This window comes from Psammomys obesus, unplaced genomic scaffold, assembly GCF_907164565.1.
Source record: "Psammomys obesus unplaced genomic scaffold, mPsaObe1.curated_primary_1811, whole genome shotgun sequence".
In the NCBI taxonomy this organism is placed as follows: domain Eukaryota; kingdom Metazoa; phylum Chordata; class Mammalia; order Rodentia; family Muridae; genus Psammomys; species Psammomys obesus.
Window position 1 is genome coordinate 13,589,485 of NW_026585580.1, and position 16,977 is coordinate 13,606,461.

Sequence of the window (16,977 nt, forward strand, 5' to 3'; positions counted from 1 at the left end):
GACTGTATAATTTTTAAAAGTTAGACTGAGCTTTAAAATATTATATTAATATTAACATGAGATCTTGGGACAAAAAAGAAAGGAAATGTTATGACTTAATAGTGACATATTTGTGTGTTAAGCTGACAAAGTGTCAGTTGTGCTGGTAAGTTTTTGTCATATTGACAGAAACATAGCTACACCTGGGGAGAGGGAGGTCTCAGTTGAGGAATGACTTCCAGAATACTGTACTATAAGCATGTCAATGGGCAGTTCCTTGATTCAGGGTTGAGGCTTCTGTGTGTCCTGGATCCCTCCCTTACTAGATAACCCTGGAGATGTCTGCCTCCTTTCCAGAGCTTTATCAATACCACAGGGAGAACCAGATTCCCCACACCAAAAGTAAAATCTACCTATCAGCCAGGCTCCTCTTCAATGCTCACATGACACCTCTCATTTCTCCAGGGCTCAAGCGCCTTTTCCCCCTACATTTGTAATCTTCCTGTCCCTCAGTACAACTGAACAAATGTTTAGTTAGTGTCCGCTATGCACCATGAACCAATTTACATGTTCCCAGATTCCCCTTTATATAAAACATAGCTATGGTTATAATTTAGCAAAATGTTTCGCCATTTGTCAGGTGGTGTTCAAATATAAATGAAAATTTCATTGCACTCAATAATCTCTGCTTTTTCTGATCTTGATAATCCTCATTTTTTCAAAGCTCCTGGAAAACCCAGGTCCTTCCCACACAGTTCCATGTTTCCTAAAGTGCTTGATCAAACTCTTACAGCCATTAGAGGCATGCGAAAGCTTTGCTGTGAGAAGACAAACAGGGCCGATAGCGTTCAGACAAGCAGACCACAATTCAGTCAGTATTAGGTGGTGAACACATCAGAGTGTTTGTTTAGTAGGAGCTCTTTTTTCCGTTAGTGTCTTCATTTTTAAGAACTCAAGTTTCAGCAGGTATAGAGGTACACACCCTTAATCCCAGCACTTGGGAGGCAGAGGCAGGTGGATCTCTGAGTTCAAGGCCAGCCTGGTCTACACAGTGAGTTCCAGAACAGTCAGAGCTACATAGTAAGCCCCTGTCTTAAAAACAAAACAAGACAAAAAGGAACTCAAATTTTATCAACTTGTAAAATTACAAGAATTATCACAGTAAGTGAAATTATCTTAACACATAAACATATGTATTGTGTTTTATATACACACTTATTTATTTATTTATTTATTTATTCATTCATTCATTCATTCATTCATTCATTTATTTATTTATTTAAAAAAAAAAGAAGAAACAAAAACAAAAAAAAACAGGGGAAACCTAGCTACATGGTGTCCAGTAGGCAGACATGCCAATATAACATGTCTGATCTATAGAATCTATAGAAGGCTATGTAACAATCTAAAGCATTTAGTTCTTGAAAACCTAACAAAAGCCACTAGCAAAGCACTATCTGCTGAAACAGAAACAAGCTTTTCTATCTAGATAAGCGTCTAGGAAAACTCCCTTCCAATAGGAAGCAAGTGAAGACCACAAACTATTTTTACACGGCTAGTTGTTAATAATTCAATGGTGGTAAGCATCTCCGTGTTGAAAATTAAATTCTCAGTCCCAAAAGACACAGGCATCTTACCAAGCAGAAGATAAAACTGCTATTAGTGAATCCACTATTAATTATACTACAATTAGTGAAACCAGTCATGTAATCCAAATAACAAACCAAAACTCAGCCAAATGACCCAGTGTTACCTGAGTGGTATGTGATTGCTGAGAAACATTTCAGCTATGCTAACCAATTCGGATGTGGTCTCATGGACAGGATCAACAATAAAAACCTGTCAGAGGAAAAAGAAAAAGAACCAATGAAATGGCAATCAAGCATTCCTGGGCCAAGAGAAATGACATGAAATGTCAACCACTGAGGCCAATCTCTCTCAAAATGCTACCAAACCACACATAAGAGGCTTATATGTAGAAACAGCATCTGCCACCCTCAACATGCAAAGACTGTGGAAGTGGGAGAAGATTTCACTGGTGACAGTCAGAAATTTGAGTTTGCTTTGATGTGACTGTGATTGGTTCTTCCCCTGAACCCAGAAAACTCATAATTTATTTTTTATTTTATAGGAGATTACTATTGATGAGACTCTAGACATTTAAATAGATGTTGGATATTTTAAAGAGAATTTGAACTTTAAAAGCATCAGCATTTTTTAAAGACAGTGGAACTTTCAAGGATTTGCTATGTTTAATATTGTGGTATTAATATAACATCATGGGAACAGACAAGAAAGGAAAGTTTACGGTTTAATAGTGATGTGTTTGTGTGTCAAGGTGATAATGCATCAGTTGTGTTAGTTCCTGTTTTGTTAATAACTGACACAGCTAGACTAATTTCAGAACCCTCAAATAAAATAAAATGCCTCCATATGTGGGCAATCTGTAAGGGTATTTTCTTGATTTACGATTGGGGTGGAAGAGCCTATACCGCTGTGGGTAGTGTCATCCTAGATTGTATAAGAAAGCAGGGAAAGCAGGTCATGAGGGCAAAGCTGTAAGCTGCTTCCCTCCATGGCCTCCGCTTAGTTCCTGCTTTGACTTCCTGACCTAACTTCCATTCACAGTGAAGGATCAGCTGTAAGGGAATAAACTCCTTCCTTGCTTTTGGTCACGGAGTTTATCACAGCAATGGGAACAAACTGAATGCCCTAATTAAAGTCAATGTTTCACAAGAAAGAGCAAGTGGGGGTATCACACCAGGAGTCCTAACATAAGGACCAAAATACCTCATGGCCTTGAGGACACACTGGGAATTACAACTGCGTCCACTGAGTGAGGTATTGACACATTCATTTCTCAAGTACGGTTCCCAAGTGTCCCACTAGGTTTATGTCACCTCCTTTCTTTTATTTAAGATTAAAAATCTGTTGACCCAATGACCAAGTTGTAACTTGAAGTAAAAAGAAGCCAATTAACATACACACAAATAATAAGATATAAAAGCAGTAGCCACATATCTTTTGAATAAAAAACAAAACTAAACAAAAACTATCTCAAAACCCATACAGCCCTTCTATAAACCTAAAACTGCCCTAGGAAAGTGGCCCAGTGTAAAACTTCAGCCATAGACGAGGTCACCCAAGAGCGAGGGCTGTCCCTCTGACGGAACATGAACATGCTGCAAAGCCCTTTCTGCCTGAGCACTGTGCTCAAATAAAGAGAAAGGCGAGCACTCCATTTCTGACGGAAGAGTAAGAGACAGCAAGGGGGAGGCAGGCGGGGGGCTCACTCACCATGTTATGCAGGTTCTTCCTGATCTGTCGTATCACACCAGGAAAGGTGGGGCGAAGCAACTCCTGCAAGCTCGAGGGCCATGAGTTGTATCGGCTGTCAACCTCTAGGTTGTTGACCCACTTGAACAAAAACCACAGCATGCACGCACATTAGCCATTGACAGAAAAGGACACTAATGAGACTTTAATAATCACTCAGTAGATGGGCATGGTGGCACATGCCCATAATCCTAGCACTTGGGAGGTAGAGACAGGACAATCAGGTATTCAGCTGTTCATAAAGAGTTGGCAGCCTGAGCTTTACAAGACCTTGTCTCCACTAAGTACAAAAGCATAAGCAATAAGACTGTTGTCAAATACACAGGATTGAATAGAAAAATGAGTAACTACAACACAGCCATAAAATAGGTAAAGTTATTTGCAATCAACACAACCAGTAGCAATAAATACAATTAAAAACAATCAAGCAATCCACAGGAAATGAGACACAAATAAAAATAATAAATCTACACAGGAATCACAAGTGGTCAGTTAATATAAGGAAGATATACAACTTCAATCTCAAACTGAAATGTCAACAAATCCACAAGGAAACATAACGTTCATTAAATTGGAAAAAGTTAACAGTTTGTCAATACCTAAGACTAGGCAAACACATAGAGCACCAGGAACCCGCAGGCCATAGTGGTGTCTGCAACACTCATTTAAAAAAGTAGACAGAATAAAACTGAAGAACTACCAAGTACTTCACATCCAGGTAGCCATCCCAACTGAATTCTCACATGTAAAGGGGGAACAGGCACAGAGAGACCCAAAATGGCAGTATCTCCAACAACAGGAAGGCAGAAAGAAAAACACATGAACAGTAAACACATGTCGTTTGGATAAGAGAGCAGAAGAAATATGAAGATAGTTTTCCTGTTGTGTGTACAGCATGCCCTGGGAGGATACACAGGCAACTGCTCATGCTAGCTACCTCTGGGAGGAAAGATGGCTAGTAAGGGAACTACTACACACCTTCCGTGCTGGCTAGTCTATGGCACCCTGACACAAGTTAAAAGTTCTCTGAAAAGAGAGAAGCTCAACTGAGAAAATGCCTCCATAGATCCAGAGGTAGGCCATTTTCTATGATCTATGGGAGAGGGCCCCACCCACAGAGGGTGGAGCCAGCCCTGGGCTGGTGGCCTTGGGTTCTATATGAAAGTAGGCTGAGCAAGCCATGAGGAGTAAGCAGGAAGCAGCACCCTCCATGGTCTCTGCATCAGCTCCTGCCTCCAGGTTCCTGCCCTGCTTGAGTCCTGTCCTGACTTTCTTCAGTGATGAACAGTGCTGTGGAAGTGTGAGCCAAATAACCCCTTTCCTCCCCAGCTTGCTTTTTGGTCATGGTGTTTCATCACAGCAAAAGAAACCATAACTAAGACACCTTTTGTATATCTTAAATTTTGAGCTATAAAAGTATAAATGGTGTTCTTTTAAAATAAATAAGTAAATATTTTAAAAATATATTTTTAAAAACGTAGCAAGGGGAACCCTCACACAATGTTGGTATCTGCAGTTCTCAGTTCAGTCTAATCAACCTAATAAAGCTAAAGACCTTTCAAACCAGCAAGTACACCAGCTCCAAAGAACTACAGCGTCCTCGCTACAAGTCTTTTTAAAAGCTTGTTAAATGAAAGATTTTCTAGCAATGGGAATTTGTTTGTTTGTTTTGTCTTTTGAGACAGGGTCTTACTATGTAGCCCTGGCTGTCCTAGAACTCACTATGTAGCCCAGGCTGGCCTCAAACTCACAGAGATCCATCTGCCTCTGCCTCCTGAGTGCTGGGATTAAAAAGGCTTGTGCCACCATACCTGGCAATATGAATAATTTAAAAACACAATTAAAATGTTCTTAATTACCTGATTTAAAAGGACTTTAATTATTATTTGCTGTATGAGCTATCTGGGCCTTGTCATCTATAAAAAGTGTGTGGAGAATGAAGCCCTTAGGGATGAGTATGAAAATAAAATTGGAGTTATGGAAAAAAAAGGATGTAGATGTAAAACACCAACACACCAGACTGTGAAAATAAAAAAATTACAGTTATTAATGTCTTTATTATGTTATTTTCTTTATTCTTTATAAGCAAAACCATTTTGTCTGAAATCAAACCATATGCATCAAAACACACAATGGTTATATCACCAAGTGAGAATGGTGGTAAAGAGGCTTTAATATCTATGAATACACTGGGCTGTATCCATGTTTATCCTGGGACACATGTGGCTGCCAAGCTGCAGGATGGACATGCCCAATGCACGGTATGATCTCTCTTCAAGAAAATGCCTCTAAAAAAAGGCTGGACCGAAATCTTTCAAAGGGAAAGATTAAGTGCCACCATTTCCCACATTCTTTTTATAGATGACAGAGACACAGAGATCATGCAGATAATAAGGTCCTCTTAAATAATGCTACTGACTGGGAACATACGCTCTACTAATAGTTTCAAATTATGCATGTTGTCATAAAGCCACAGAAAACCTAGACAAAACTGGGAAAGCCCAAACACTGTTTCCCAAGACGTTCAACTGAATCCCATGAATATAACATGATGGAGTAGATGCTCTTTTAAAATTTATTTTCATTATTTTTTTTTAATTCTTTGAGTTTTGTATGGGTATGTGCACAAAGGCAGGTGCCCACAGGCTAGAGCTATCTGATCCCCCTAGAGCTGAAGTCACAGGTGATTATAGAATACCACACATGAGTGCCGGAACTGAACTCAGGTCCTCAGCTAGAGCAGTATAGGCTCTTAACTGCTGAACCATCTCTCCAGCCCTGGAAAAATGCTTCTTCCTCAGAATGGTTCAAAAACAATTTTTTTGAGCATGTGAAAACCTATCTTATTCCCAGAGTGGTGGTGCATGCCTTTAATCCCAGAAAGAGACAAACAGACAGACAGAGTGTGTCATCTTATTACAAAATACAATCTCACATAATAAACTTTTAAACTTTGATAAAACACAAGTTAAAAAGCTGTAAGGGGCCTGAGCAGAAAGCCTCAGGACCACTCCAAGTGGGCACTCACGGAGATAGCAGGACCCCTGATGTCTACGGCGTAGTCGGTCTCAGAGGGCTGGATGTTCAGCTTCAAAATATTGTGTAAAGAGAGGCCTTCTATTCCCAGTGTGTGCAAACCCTCCATTACCCGGGCTTCATTTCTCAGTGTATCAAACAGACTGCGGGAAAAACAGGACGTCTAGCTGAGAGTTGGAAATTACATGGGGGTAGAGTACCTGCCCAGCAGCGGAAGCCCTGCATTCTATTTACAACATATAACTCACACACACAGCCTGATGAGATTTAGGAGGGGAAAAAAACTTAAGAAAGCTCTACTATGGAAAACAAACAAACAAACAAACAAACTATCAGCTCAAAATTGAGTGCTAAAGCAAATCAACTGAAGATCCAAGAGAACAGAGCTCCTCCCCCTCTTCATCTGTCAGAAGATGCTGGCCAGCAGGAGGGCGTGCTTTCCTGGTCCTGTTGACTGAAGTTCTCAGTGGATGCGCAATTATCTCTCAATATAAACTTGGGTTATCTCTGTATAAATAATGGAATAGCCCTCAATGTCTAGTTCCTACTGCAAGATATGTGGGTGGAGGAATGTGCATACACATGTTGTATGTGAGCATGGTGGCCAGCAGTCAACGTTAGGATCTTCTGTTGCTCTCCACCTTATTTTTCGAGGCAGAATCTCTCTCCCACTGATCCTGAAGTTTACTGATCCAGCAAGACTAGCTAGCCAGAATGCTCCATGGATCCTCCTGTCTCCACCTCCCCAGTAGTAGGACTGTGTGTGCCACAAAACCTAGCATTTTATGTAGGATCTCAGGGCCCAAGCACTTCAATGACTAAGCAAGCTCCCAGCCCTATACCACATGTTTTGTTTTGTTTTTAATAAATTTACTTATTTACTGTATATGTATGTGCTTCTGCACATGTGAGATCAAAAGAAAACTTTGTGGATTCAGTTCTGCCCTTCCACCTTTATATGGACTCCAGGGACTGAATGGAGGTACACCATATGAATCCATAATTATCTTAAAATTTAAAAACACAGAGAGCACATTATATCTTCAATGTGTGTTCTACTATCAGGCACAGGTATACACACACACACACACGATGAGAATAGAAAAGTCTACTGGGAGCAGAAGAGATGAGAAGCTAACAAGGTGACTGGAACTTTATTTATAGTCTGAATTATACTTTGTATTTAATTATACTCTGTATTATACTCTATTCCTTATACTCTGTATTATTTAAGATTGTAACAATCAACCTCTTAGTTTGCAATAATCTGAATTATTTTTTTAATTTACTCAATAAAGATACATGATGAACAATATTCTAAATGTTCACTTTACTAACTTATCAGTAGATCTATTATAACACAAATGGGTGTGAAGTTAATTCCCAAGTTAATTCTGTTAATTCCAAAGATAACACTGTAAAACTATTTCTCCTAAAGCATTAACAACCTCTTTTATTTTTACTATTATAAAATCACAGCAATAACTGTACTGCTATTAATTCCATGGATATAATCTGAGTTCTGTTTGTCCGCTGCCCTAAATGCATAATGACAATTTAGGACTCCACGAGAATTCCATTACATTTTATGAACAATAAGAAAAGACAAGTATGCAAAGCCACATGTTGTGTCACACGCCTATCATCCCAGCCTTTAGCAGGCAGAGGCAGAAGGATCAGCCAAGGCCTTCCTCAGAAAGCTGGGAGGCCAGCCTGAGCTATTAAGTCCCTGCCTCAAAAACTTAACAATATTTTTTTAAAGTGAATATTAAAAAAATAAAATAAAAATAAATGTTTTTTTAATGCCTTGTGAAACAGGAGAGGAGGAACTATGATTACACCTGCTTCATGCTTCTCAGAATAAAAAGCTCTTTCCAATGCTTCTACATTTAACAGGAAAACTACAGCTCCAAAGAGACATCCTTAAAAAAACATTCAAGCCGGCTGGATGGTGGTGGTAATCCCAGAACTCTGGAGGCAGAGGCAGGTGGGTCTCTGTGAGTTTGAGTCCAGGCTGGTCTACAGAGTAAGTTCCTGGACAACCAGGGCTAAAACAGAGAAACCCTGTCTTAAAAAAAAAAAAAAAAAACACTCAAGCCTTGCACATGCACTGTTGTACAAGATGGCGAAGGGTCACGCTGCTGCCTGCCCCAGTCACAGCATGGGCCACCTCCAGCGAGCATTATAAGCTCACGCCACATCGAGGAGAAACACAAACCTCAAAACAACAGTTATAAAACCTTACAGACAGACAGACAGACAGAGAGATTATTACCCGTACCTGAATATATCCTGGGTATCTAAATCAATATGAAGTCCATTGATGAAGAGAGCTGAATCTCCGGGCTGTAGTCCTACAGTTCCTTTGAAATACTGAAAACACAGAGAACACTCATTGTTCCTGGGATTTATCACCCGCACATCCTGACATGCTGAGGCTGGGTTAGAGTCCTGTCTATATTTTCTCCTGGACCCTTCTGAGCATCCACTACAGCGAATGAAGATGATGCTTTGCTGGGACGCCATCTTTTTCCTTTCCTCCTTCCTTCATTCTGATGATCACACAACTATTTCTATAATGTCGGCCATGCAAGGGTGCCAAGTACTATGGGTCCCTTAACAAAAAAGGAAAACAGTGGCCAGGCAGTGGCTCAGTGGATAAAGAAAGTGCTTGCAATGCAAGGACTGGAATCCAGATCCTCAGAGCAACAGAAAGGCCAGGCAGGCAAGCATAGCAACTGCCCTGTAACCTTAGCAGGCAGGAATCAAAATGGCTTAAAGAAAGACTACTCAGAAAACAGGCTTAAAAAAAGACTACTCCCAATTGACCCCAACCCCAACCCCCAATCGAGAGGCTGTTCTCCTAACTTTCCTTTTAAAAAATACTATATAATAGTATTACTAAATGGAATACTTTTATTAAACACCACTAATTTAATTCAAGTATCTTCATTTTTTTTTTTTTTTTTTTTACAGATACAATACAGAAAAGAAAGCTGAGTATTTTCTACCAGTTACTAATACCTTCTGGTTTTCTTCCACTTCCGCTCTAAGCTGTGAGCTCACAGCTGTTTTTGTTATTGCTCTAAAAAAATAAAAATATAATCAATCAGTGCTTGGCTTAGCATGCCATATAAAGGTATTTAATTTCCCTATTTTTAAACATGAAACATATGGTCAGTAATGGTCAGTACATTACAAAAGAACTTAGTAAACCATGCAGCTCTCCAGCTGGCAAATGTATTTCACCCCACCAATGTACAGATTTCCATTACTATAAGACAACACAGCAAAGGAAAGCTGCATAGTGACTGACCGCAGGTGACAAGTCCAGCTGCTTCCAAGTTCTTCCCTGTGGCTGTACTCTCAGGTGACACTGAGTGCTCACAGAAAAACAGCCAGCACTGGATGCACTACAGAGACTGCTGTCCTAGTAAGCGGAGGCTGAAGCCTGCCTGTGTGTCTGCCAGAAGCATGATGGGCTGAGAAATCTTACACAGGCACTGCACAGTAAAAAAGGAGCTTACCTATGAAAGCCTCAGACCAGAATTTAAACCAGTGCACTTAGTGATTGGAGACAAAGACATCTGTCAAAAGTTTCTAAGAATTTGGCGTTTAGGCAATTTTGCCTTACATTCATAGGACAAGTAACATTACAGAACATAACAATCAGAAAATTCAAAATACTCTGCTATAAAGATCAAGTCAGTCTCCCTGAGTCTGTTTCTAAACCAGGATCCTGATAATCTCCTCCTCCTTTTCTTCCTCTTTTCAGCAGTACTGGGGTCTTGTGCAAGTTAGGCAAGTGCTCTGCCACTGAGACCTAAACGGAGCCCTTCTTCATCACACTGAGCCCTTCTTGATCAAGATTCAAACGGCAGTCTGGGCCAAACTCTAGATTAGCTAATCTGGCATACGTGGGGCAGTGCCAAGAACATCTAAACCCTCTCTCTTCCACCACACAACCAACAGTGTTGTCATCTTCTTAGAAAGAGGACTCCAGTCACAACGGCAGTTACAAACAGGTTTCATTCAAAGCATTTTTACATTTTAGTTACATCAAGTTCTATGCAAACATGAAATTAACAGGGAATGGTGTTAATGACAGGTATGTATCACGACCTTAGTGGATGTTACCTGGCTTTGGTAGGAAAATTCTGGCTAATATCCTTCATCACCACCAAAGCTAACTCCACAGGAGCAGCCAAGATGCGGGCAGCAGTCTGGAAACTGAGATCTGCAACAATGCCAAGTGTGGATGTTAGAATATATGAATCTAAAGTAATGACAGCAGGCCAAGAGCCCCAATACTACCCACAATCCCCTGATAGTGAAGAATGCCTTAGCGTGCAACACTCCAGAGGGTGCCCGCAGCTTAGTTCAGATCTCATTCACATCATGGACCCCTGGGGTTTTTACTGAGTGTTCGTGAGCTACATCCACAAAATCCCAGGGCACACACCAACACATTTAGCAGAAGCAAACCTGAGCAGTGGCTGGGCTCTCCACAATTGGTGGCTTCTGATGGGTGTGCAGGTAGAAAAAGACTCACCTTCCCTTGGGGTGGGGGTGGGGGAACCGAGGGAAGTTTGACCATAATCCAGTGAGTATATGGATAACACAAAATGAACTTTGGTTGGTGAGGGAAGTGGGTGGGTGTTGTGGAGAAGGTCATGGAGGAGAAGGGGGAGGACATGGTAGGACTGGGAGGACAACATGATCAGGATGCATGATATGAGATTCTTAAATAATCAATTTTTTGTAAACATTATTTAGCAAATCCTCAGGAAAAATATCTTGAGAATAATTAGGAACACTCTCTAGAACAGAAAAGTGCACATATGTTTTATGCCTATGTACTTTTAACATTTTACTGATATACAGTTTAAGAAATGTAATGCATACAGGAAACCAACTAGATGGCTCAGTGAGTAGAGGTGCTTGCTTCCTACAATGCAAGCCTCATTAGTTGAATTCAACTTGTTGAAACCCAAATTAAGGTACAGAAACCAAACACTACAAAGTTGTCCTCTAACCCCGACACAGGCACTATGACACACTAGTCTACATACACACAGTGATAATAAATATATTTTAAAATGCCATGCAAAGCGTGGTTATATCTCAGTGGAAGAGTGCATACAATATGTGAGGCACAAGATCCACCCCTCAGCACTATTAAAAACAAAAGTATAAATCTAAAATAGAAAATCGACACTTAGGTTTTTAAAATGTATGCATGAAGGAACATAAAAAGCAGCTAAATATTTGTGGTATTATAAGATTATGTATCTGATCCCAAAAAGATGTGTATACATCACTGCAACCTAATATGATCGATTTATAGGGGATTTCCTTTCCTCCTCATAACCATTCTGGCTTTAAAACCTGTGGTACTTAAATCTTCCAAGTATAGGCATACATGATGGAGAAGAATCCCAGGTCAATGGCATAAGCCAGATGATCTTCAACAAGAGCACAGAAGAAAACTTCCCCAAACTGAGGAGAGAAACAGATACAGATACAAGTACACAGAACACCAAAATACAAGACCGAAAACAACTTCCAGAGCATATCATAGTTAAAGCACTGAGCATACAGAACCAAGAAAGAGTATGAAAGCTACAAGAGAAAAAAATACAAGACACATAATAAGGGAAAGCCACCAGAGTAACAGATGATTTCTCAGTAGAAACTTTGAAAGCCAGAAGATCATGGAGCAATGGACACTAAGTTCTAAGAGGCTACAGATGCCAAGCTAGACTACTGTGTCCTGCAAAAGTATCCCCCATACTTGAAGGAGAAAACTTTCTGTGGCTAAAAGAATCCCTGTTTATAAAACCAACCCTAAAGATAATACCAAAAGCAGCAATGTCAGCCTGAAAGGATGAATAATGATATCTAAAAATCTGCAAAAAGAAAACAAATAATGGCACAATTAATGAAACAAATTGAGGCTGGGCATAGTGGCACACCCTACAGCACTTGGGAGACAGAGACGGGCAGATCTCTGCAAGTCCGAGGCCAACCTAGACTACAAAACGAGCTAGGACAACCAAGGCTATACAGAGAAAGCCTGTCTCAGAAAAAAGAAAGAAAGAAAAATCCACACCTGTGTTTTATACAAGAAACTCATCTCAGCTTTAAAATGAGACACCACCTCAAAGAGAAAGAATGGGGAAAGGCACTGCAGGTAAATGGATCAAGAAGCAAACAGGCATTGCTCTCTAGCCACCAAACACTTCAAACTAACCTAGAAACTAACCAGAAGACAGGAAGGACTTTTCATTCTACTCAAGTGAACTGTTAACCAAAACGACATTATAACTAAGCATATATGCATCAAATTGCGGTGTACCAAATTTCATAAAAAACTTGCTACTCAAATTTTAAAAAAAAAGATTAACATCAATCCAAGAATAGCAGGCAATTTTAATAGCACACTGTCTCCAACAGGAAAAAAAAAAAAAAAACCCACAGTAAAAAAAGCATGAGAATTAAATAATGTCATACATCAAATGGATTTAACAGATTATGAAGGATTCCACATGAACACCAGAGAATGCACATTCTACTCTTCAGCACATGAGAGCATCTCAAAAACAGACCATATCCTAGCACGCAAAACAAATCTTAACAATTTCAGAAAAACAGAAACAATATCATGTATCCCAACTGACCATAATGCAATAAAACTTAAAATCTATAGCCAGTAAATCTCTACAAAGTACACAAACTCATGGAGATTAAAAAACTCATTACTGTATGATGAATGGATCAAAGACTAAATCAAAAAATTCCTAGAACTAAATAAAAATAAAAGCACAGGACAGCAGAAATTTCTGGGGCACACTGAAGTCAATCAAATTTATAGCTCTAAGTGCTTACATTAAAAAACCAGAAAAAGTAGAAATAAAGGACTTAATTATGCAACTCAAGAATTTAGAAAAGCAAAGCAAAACAAACCCGAGTCCAGTAGATGGCAAAAAAAAATAATAATAATAAAAGCTGGATCAGAATTTAATACACTAGAAGTGAAGAAGACAATACAAAGAAGCAAGGAGTCTGAAGAGCTGATTCTTTGAGAAGTAAAACAAGACTGAGAGGACCCGGGCCCAACAACCAAAAGAAAGGGTGAGGTAACCAAAATTAACAGGACCAAAAATGACAGCGAAGCAGGACAGCAAAGACACCACAGAAAGTCAGAACAATATAAGGGAGTACTTTAAAACCTGAATTGTATTGAGTTAGAAAATCTAAAAGAAATGGGCAAATTTCTAGATCCATGATATCCACCGAAGTTAAACCAAGAAGAGATCAGCAGCCTACGCAGACTGTGACAAATGAAGATATTTCAAACATAAATAAAAGCCTTCCAACTAAAAAGAGTCAAGGCCCAGATGGAATCACACAGAATTATACCCAACTCTTAAAGAAGATCTACAGCCAGTATTTCTTAATTTATTTAAAAAAGAAACGAAAGAAACAGAAGAAGTATGTCCAACTTCTACTAAGCCAGTACTTCAACACCAAAAATAAAAATATAACAAAAAAGAACACTACAAGCTAATCTCCATGATGAAAATATATTCATAAATCCTCAGTAAAACACCTGTAAATCCCATAAAGATTTATCCAGCAAGACAAAGTTAACTTTATCCCCAAGATACAGGATAGTGCAATATATAAGTAGATAAACGTAATAAATCATATAAATAGACAAACAACCATTTAACCAATTCTAGCCAGGCTTGGTGGCACAACTTTTACCCCCAGCACTCAGGAGGCAGAGGCAGTAGATCTCTGAGTTTGAGGCCAGCCTGGGCTACAGAGTGAGTTCCAGGCCAGCTAAGAAAACATGGGGAGACCTGGTCTCAAAACAAATAAACAAACAACAACAAAATCAAACATCCATCTTAATATATGCAGAAGAAAAGCCTGACAAATCCAACACACCTTCTTGATAAAAGTCTAAAGACAGTAACACTAGGGGGACCATACCTCACAGGGAAGGCTGTGACAAATCCACAGCAAACATTATCCTCAACGGAGAAAAACTCAAATCCCGTTAAAACTAAGAAGGGAACAGGGCTGTCCCTTATCCTCACACCTTTTTAATATAGTGCCCAAATCACTATATTGAACAACAAAGCAAGGGTAGGAAATTGTGGGGACATCAATGGGAAAAGAGGTCAAACTTGCTATTTGCAGATGACATATTATGCATAAGAGAAAACTTCTAAAAATGGTCAACAATTTCAGCAAAGTGGCAGGATACAAAATCAACTAAGAAAAGAGGAGAAGAGAAGAGAAGAGAAGAGAAGAGAAGAGAAGAGAAGAGAAGAGAAGAGAAGAGAAGAGAAGAGAAGAGAAGAGAGAAAAACAGCAGATTTTCTATGCACCAATACACATGCTGTGAAAGGGCCAAAATCTGAAAGGGTTTGCAAAGGAGGAAGGGACATGGGAGAAGGTGGAAGAGAGAGAAGGAGGGAAGTGGTGTCATTTTATTTCAATTTTGAAATTGTGTCGACATTTATATGTGTATATATATATAATTATATAAGACATGGTTTCATTCCTTCACACAAGTTGGCCTGTAACTCATGACAATCATGCCTCAGACACAGTTCTGGGATTGCAGGTGTACAGTGCAAATCCTGGCTCTTGTAGTGCTGGAACTCAAACCCAGGGCTCTGTGCATGTTGACAAGCACTCTAACAACTGAGCTATATCCCCAGCCCAAGTTCTACACTTTTTTTACAGCGGCAAAACTGTGAATGACCTCAGAATTTGCACTACCTTGTAGCTGCCAGACTTTCAAGGGCGCCATTTCATTGGTGCTTTCCACAAGATGCTTTCGGAATTCTTTCAACTGTCCTTCCAAGGTGGGGTACAATTCTCTGACAGAAACAGAATCAGTTTTTTCAGTTTTCTCTCATAATAGACTTAGCAAATAACTCTAATTTTATCTTTGTAACTGCCCCCTCCCAAACCTGAAAATTTTCCTTCAGATAAAGGAATCAGAGAACCAGGTCCATATGCATACATGGGACTCACGCACCATCTGGGAAACACACACAATAAATAAATGTAATCAAAACATCTAGAAAGAGTATTAAAAGAGAGCCCAAAAAAATGATGATAAATAAGGTCCTAAGCAGTGAACCAACCAACACAGTAATCCAACTGGAAATGAAGACATTGTGCCTGAACTGCAGACCTGGTTAGAGTTGGTCACTCAGCCAAATGTCACTGATCAAGTACATGAAAAGTGAGCCTAACATATGTTATTTATTGTCATTTTTTAAGGCCACATACCACAGGTGTTCTAACTGAAATTCCCACACATAAGAATTTGAGGCTCTGAAAAATTCATCAAGTCACCACAGTTAAGAATAATTTTCTGCTATAAATTATGAATGAATTCTGGAATTATGAAACAAATTCCATCATTAAAATCATCTTCTGCCAGACGCGACTGCCTGAGCCTTTGATCTGTATCCAGGAGGCAAAGGCAGGCAGATCTCTGTGTGGTTGAGAATAGCCTGGTCTTCACACAGCATTCCAGACCAACCAGGGTTACAAAGTGAGACCCTGCTAAAAGAATATCAACAGCATGTGCTAGGTGTACTGGTGCACGCCTTTATCCCAGCACTCAGGAGGAGGCAGAAGCAGGAGGATCTCTGTGACTTCAGGACCAGTCTGGTCTACAAAGCTGATCCAGGACAGCCAGAGCTATACAGAGAAACCCTGTCTTGAAAAACAAACAAACAAACGAAACCAAAAACAGTAACAACAAAAAAATTCCTGAGAGCTGATTGAACATATTTCTGTTTGATGTTTTTAAAATCGATTATAATGCTCTTGCTTGTTTTATCAGGTTCTGCTTAGCATAAGAAAACAACCCTGGGGCTGGAGAGATGGCTCAGCGGTTAAGGGCACTGGCTGATCTTCCAGAGGTCCTGAGTTCCAATTCCCAGCCACCACATGGTAGCTCACAACCATCTATACTGGGATCCAATGGCCTCTTCTGGTGTGCTGGTGCACATGCAGACAGAACATTCATCTACATAAAGTAAATTAAATAAGTAAATCAAGAAAGAAAGAAAAGAAAGAAAGAAAGAAAGAAAGAAAGAAAGAAAGAAAGAAAGAAAGAAAGAAAGAAAGAAAGAAAAGAAAGAAAAGAAAACAACCCTGGTCACTCAACTTAAATTCCACACTACCACCAACTAGGTGAACAAAAAAAAAACTTGATCTATTCTGTTATTCAGTCAAAACAAGGCTATGTAACATTATGTAATAAAGTGAGAGGAAAAGAAAATCCACTTCAGCCGTTGGCAGGTAACTACGGTGCCATCCAGGAATAACGTGCTTTGGAAGAACTAGAAATGAGTAGCTTCACTATAACTGCAAGGGGTTTTCTCTTCAGTGGACCACACATAACACGCTAGCTGAGCCGTAAATCAGACAGTACCCACAAAGACACCAAGAACGGAAGGAGGCATCTCTCAACATGAACTAACATACCTTAATTTTCCAAAAAGAAACCCCTGAACTTCATCAATGGGGTCACTTTCACCAATGACAGTGGTATTTACCTCAGTCCCTGTAAAGACACAGTAAAGA

General features: G+C 39.6%; 1 protein-coding gene across 2 annotated transcripts in view; it reads right to left on the reverse strand.

The window, feature by feature from the left end:
- Window positions 1-16,977, reverse strand: part of Uggt1 (UDP-glucose glycoprotein glucosyltransferase 1) — a 109,621-nt gene that overhangs the window by 65,988 nt on the left and 26,656 nt on the right. For both annotated transcript variants that reach the window (XM_055606691.1, XM_055606682.1), the window contains exons 8-15: window positions 16,879-16,957; window positions 15,151-15,251; window positions 10,489-10,588; window positions 9,376-9,436; window positions 8,633-8,724; window positions 6,344-6,494; window positions 3,277-3,396; window positions 1,733-1,818 (exon numbers count right to left, since the gene is read on the reverse strand). In XM_055606691.1, the coding sequence (XP_055462666.1) occupies window positions 1,733-1,818; window positions 3,277-3,396; window positions 6,344-6,494; window positions 8,633-8,724; window positions 9,376-9,436; window positions 10,489-10,588; window positions 15,151-15,251; window positions 16,879-16,957 (790 nt within the window). The remainder of the gene's footprint in view (window positions 1-1,732; window positions 1,819-3,276; window positions 3,397-6,343; window positions 6,495-8,632; window positions 8,725-9,375; window positions 9,437-10,488; window positions 10,589-15,150; window positions 15,252-16,878; window positions 16,958-16,977) is intronic.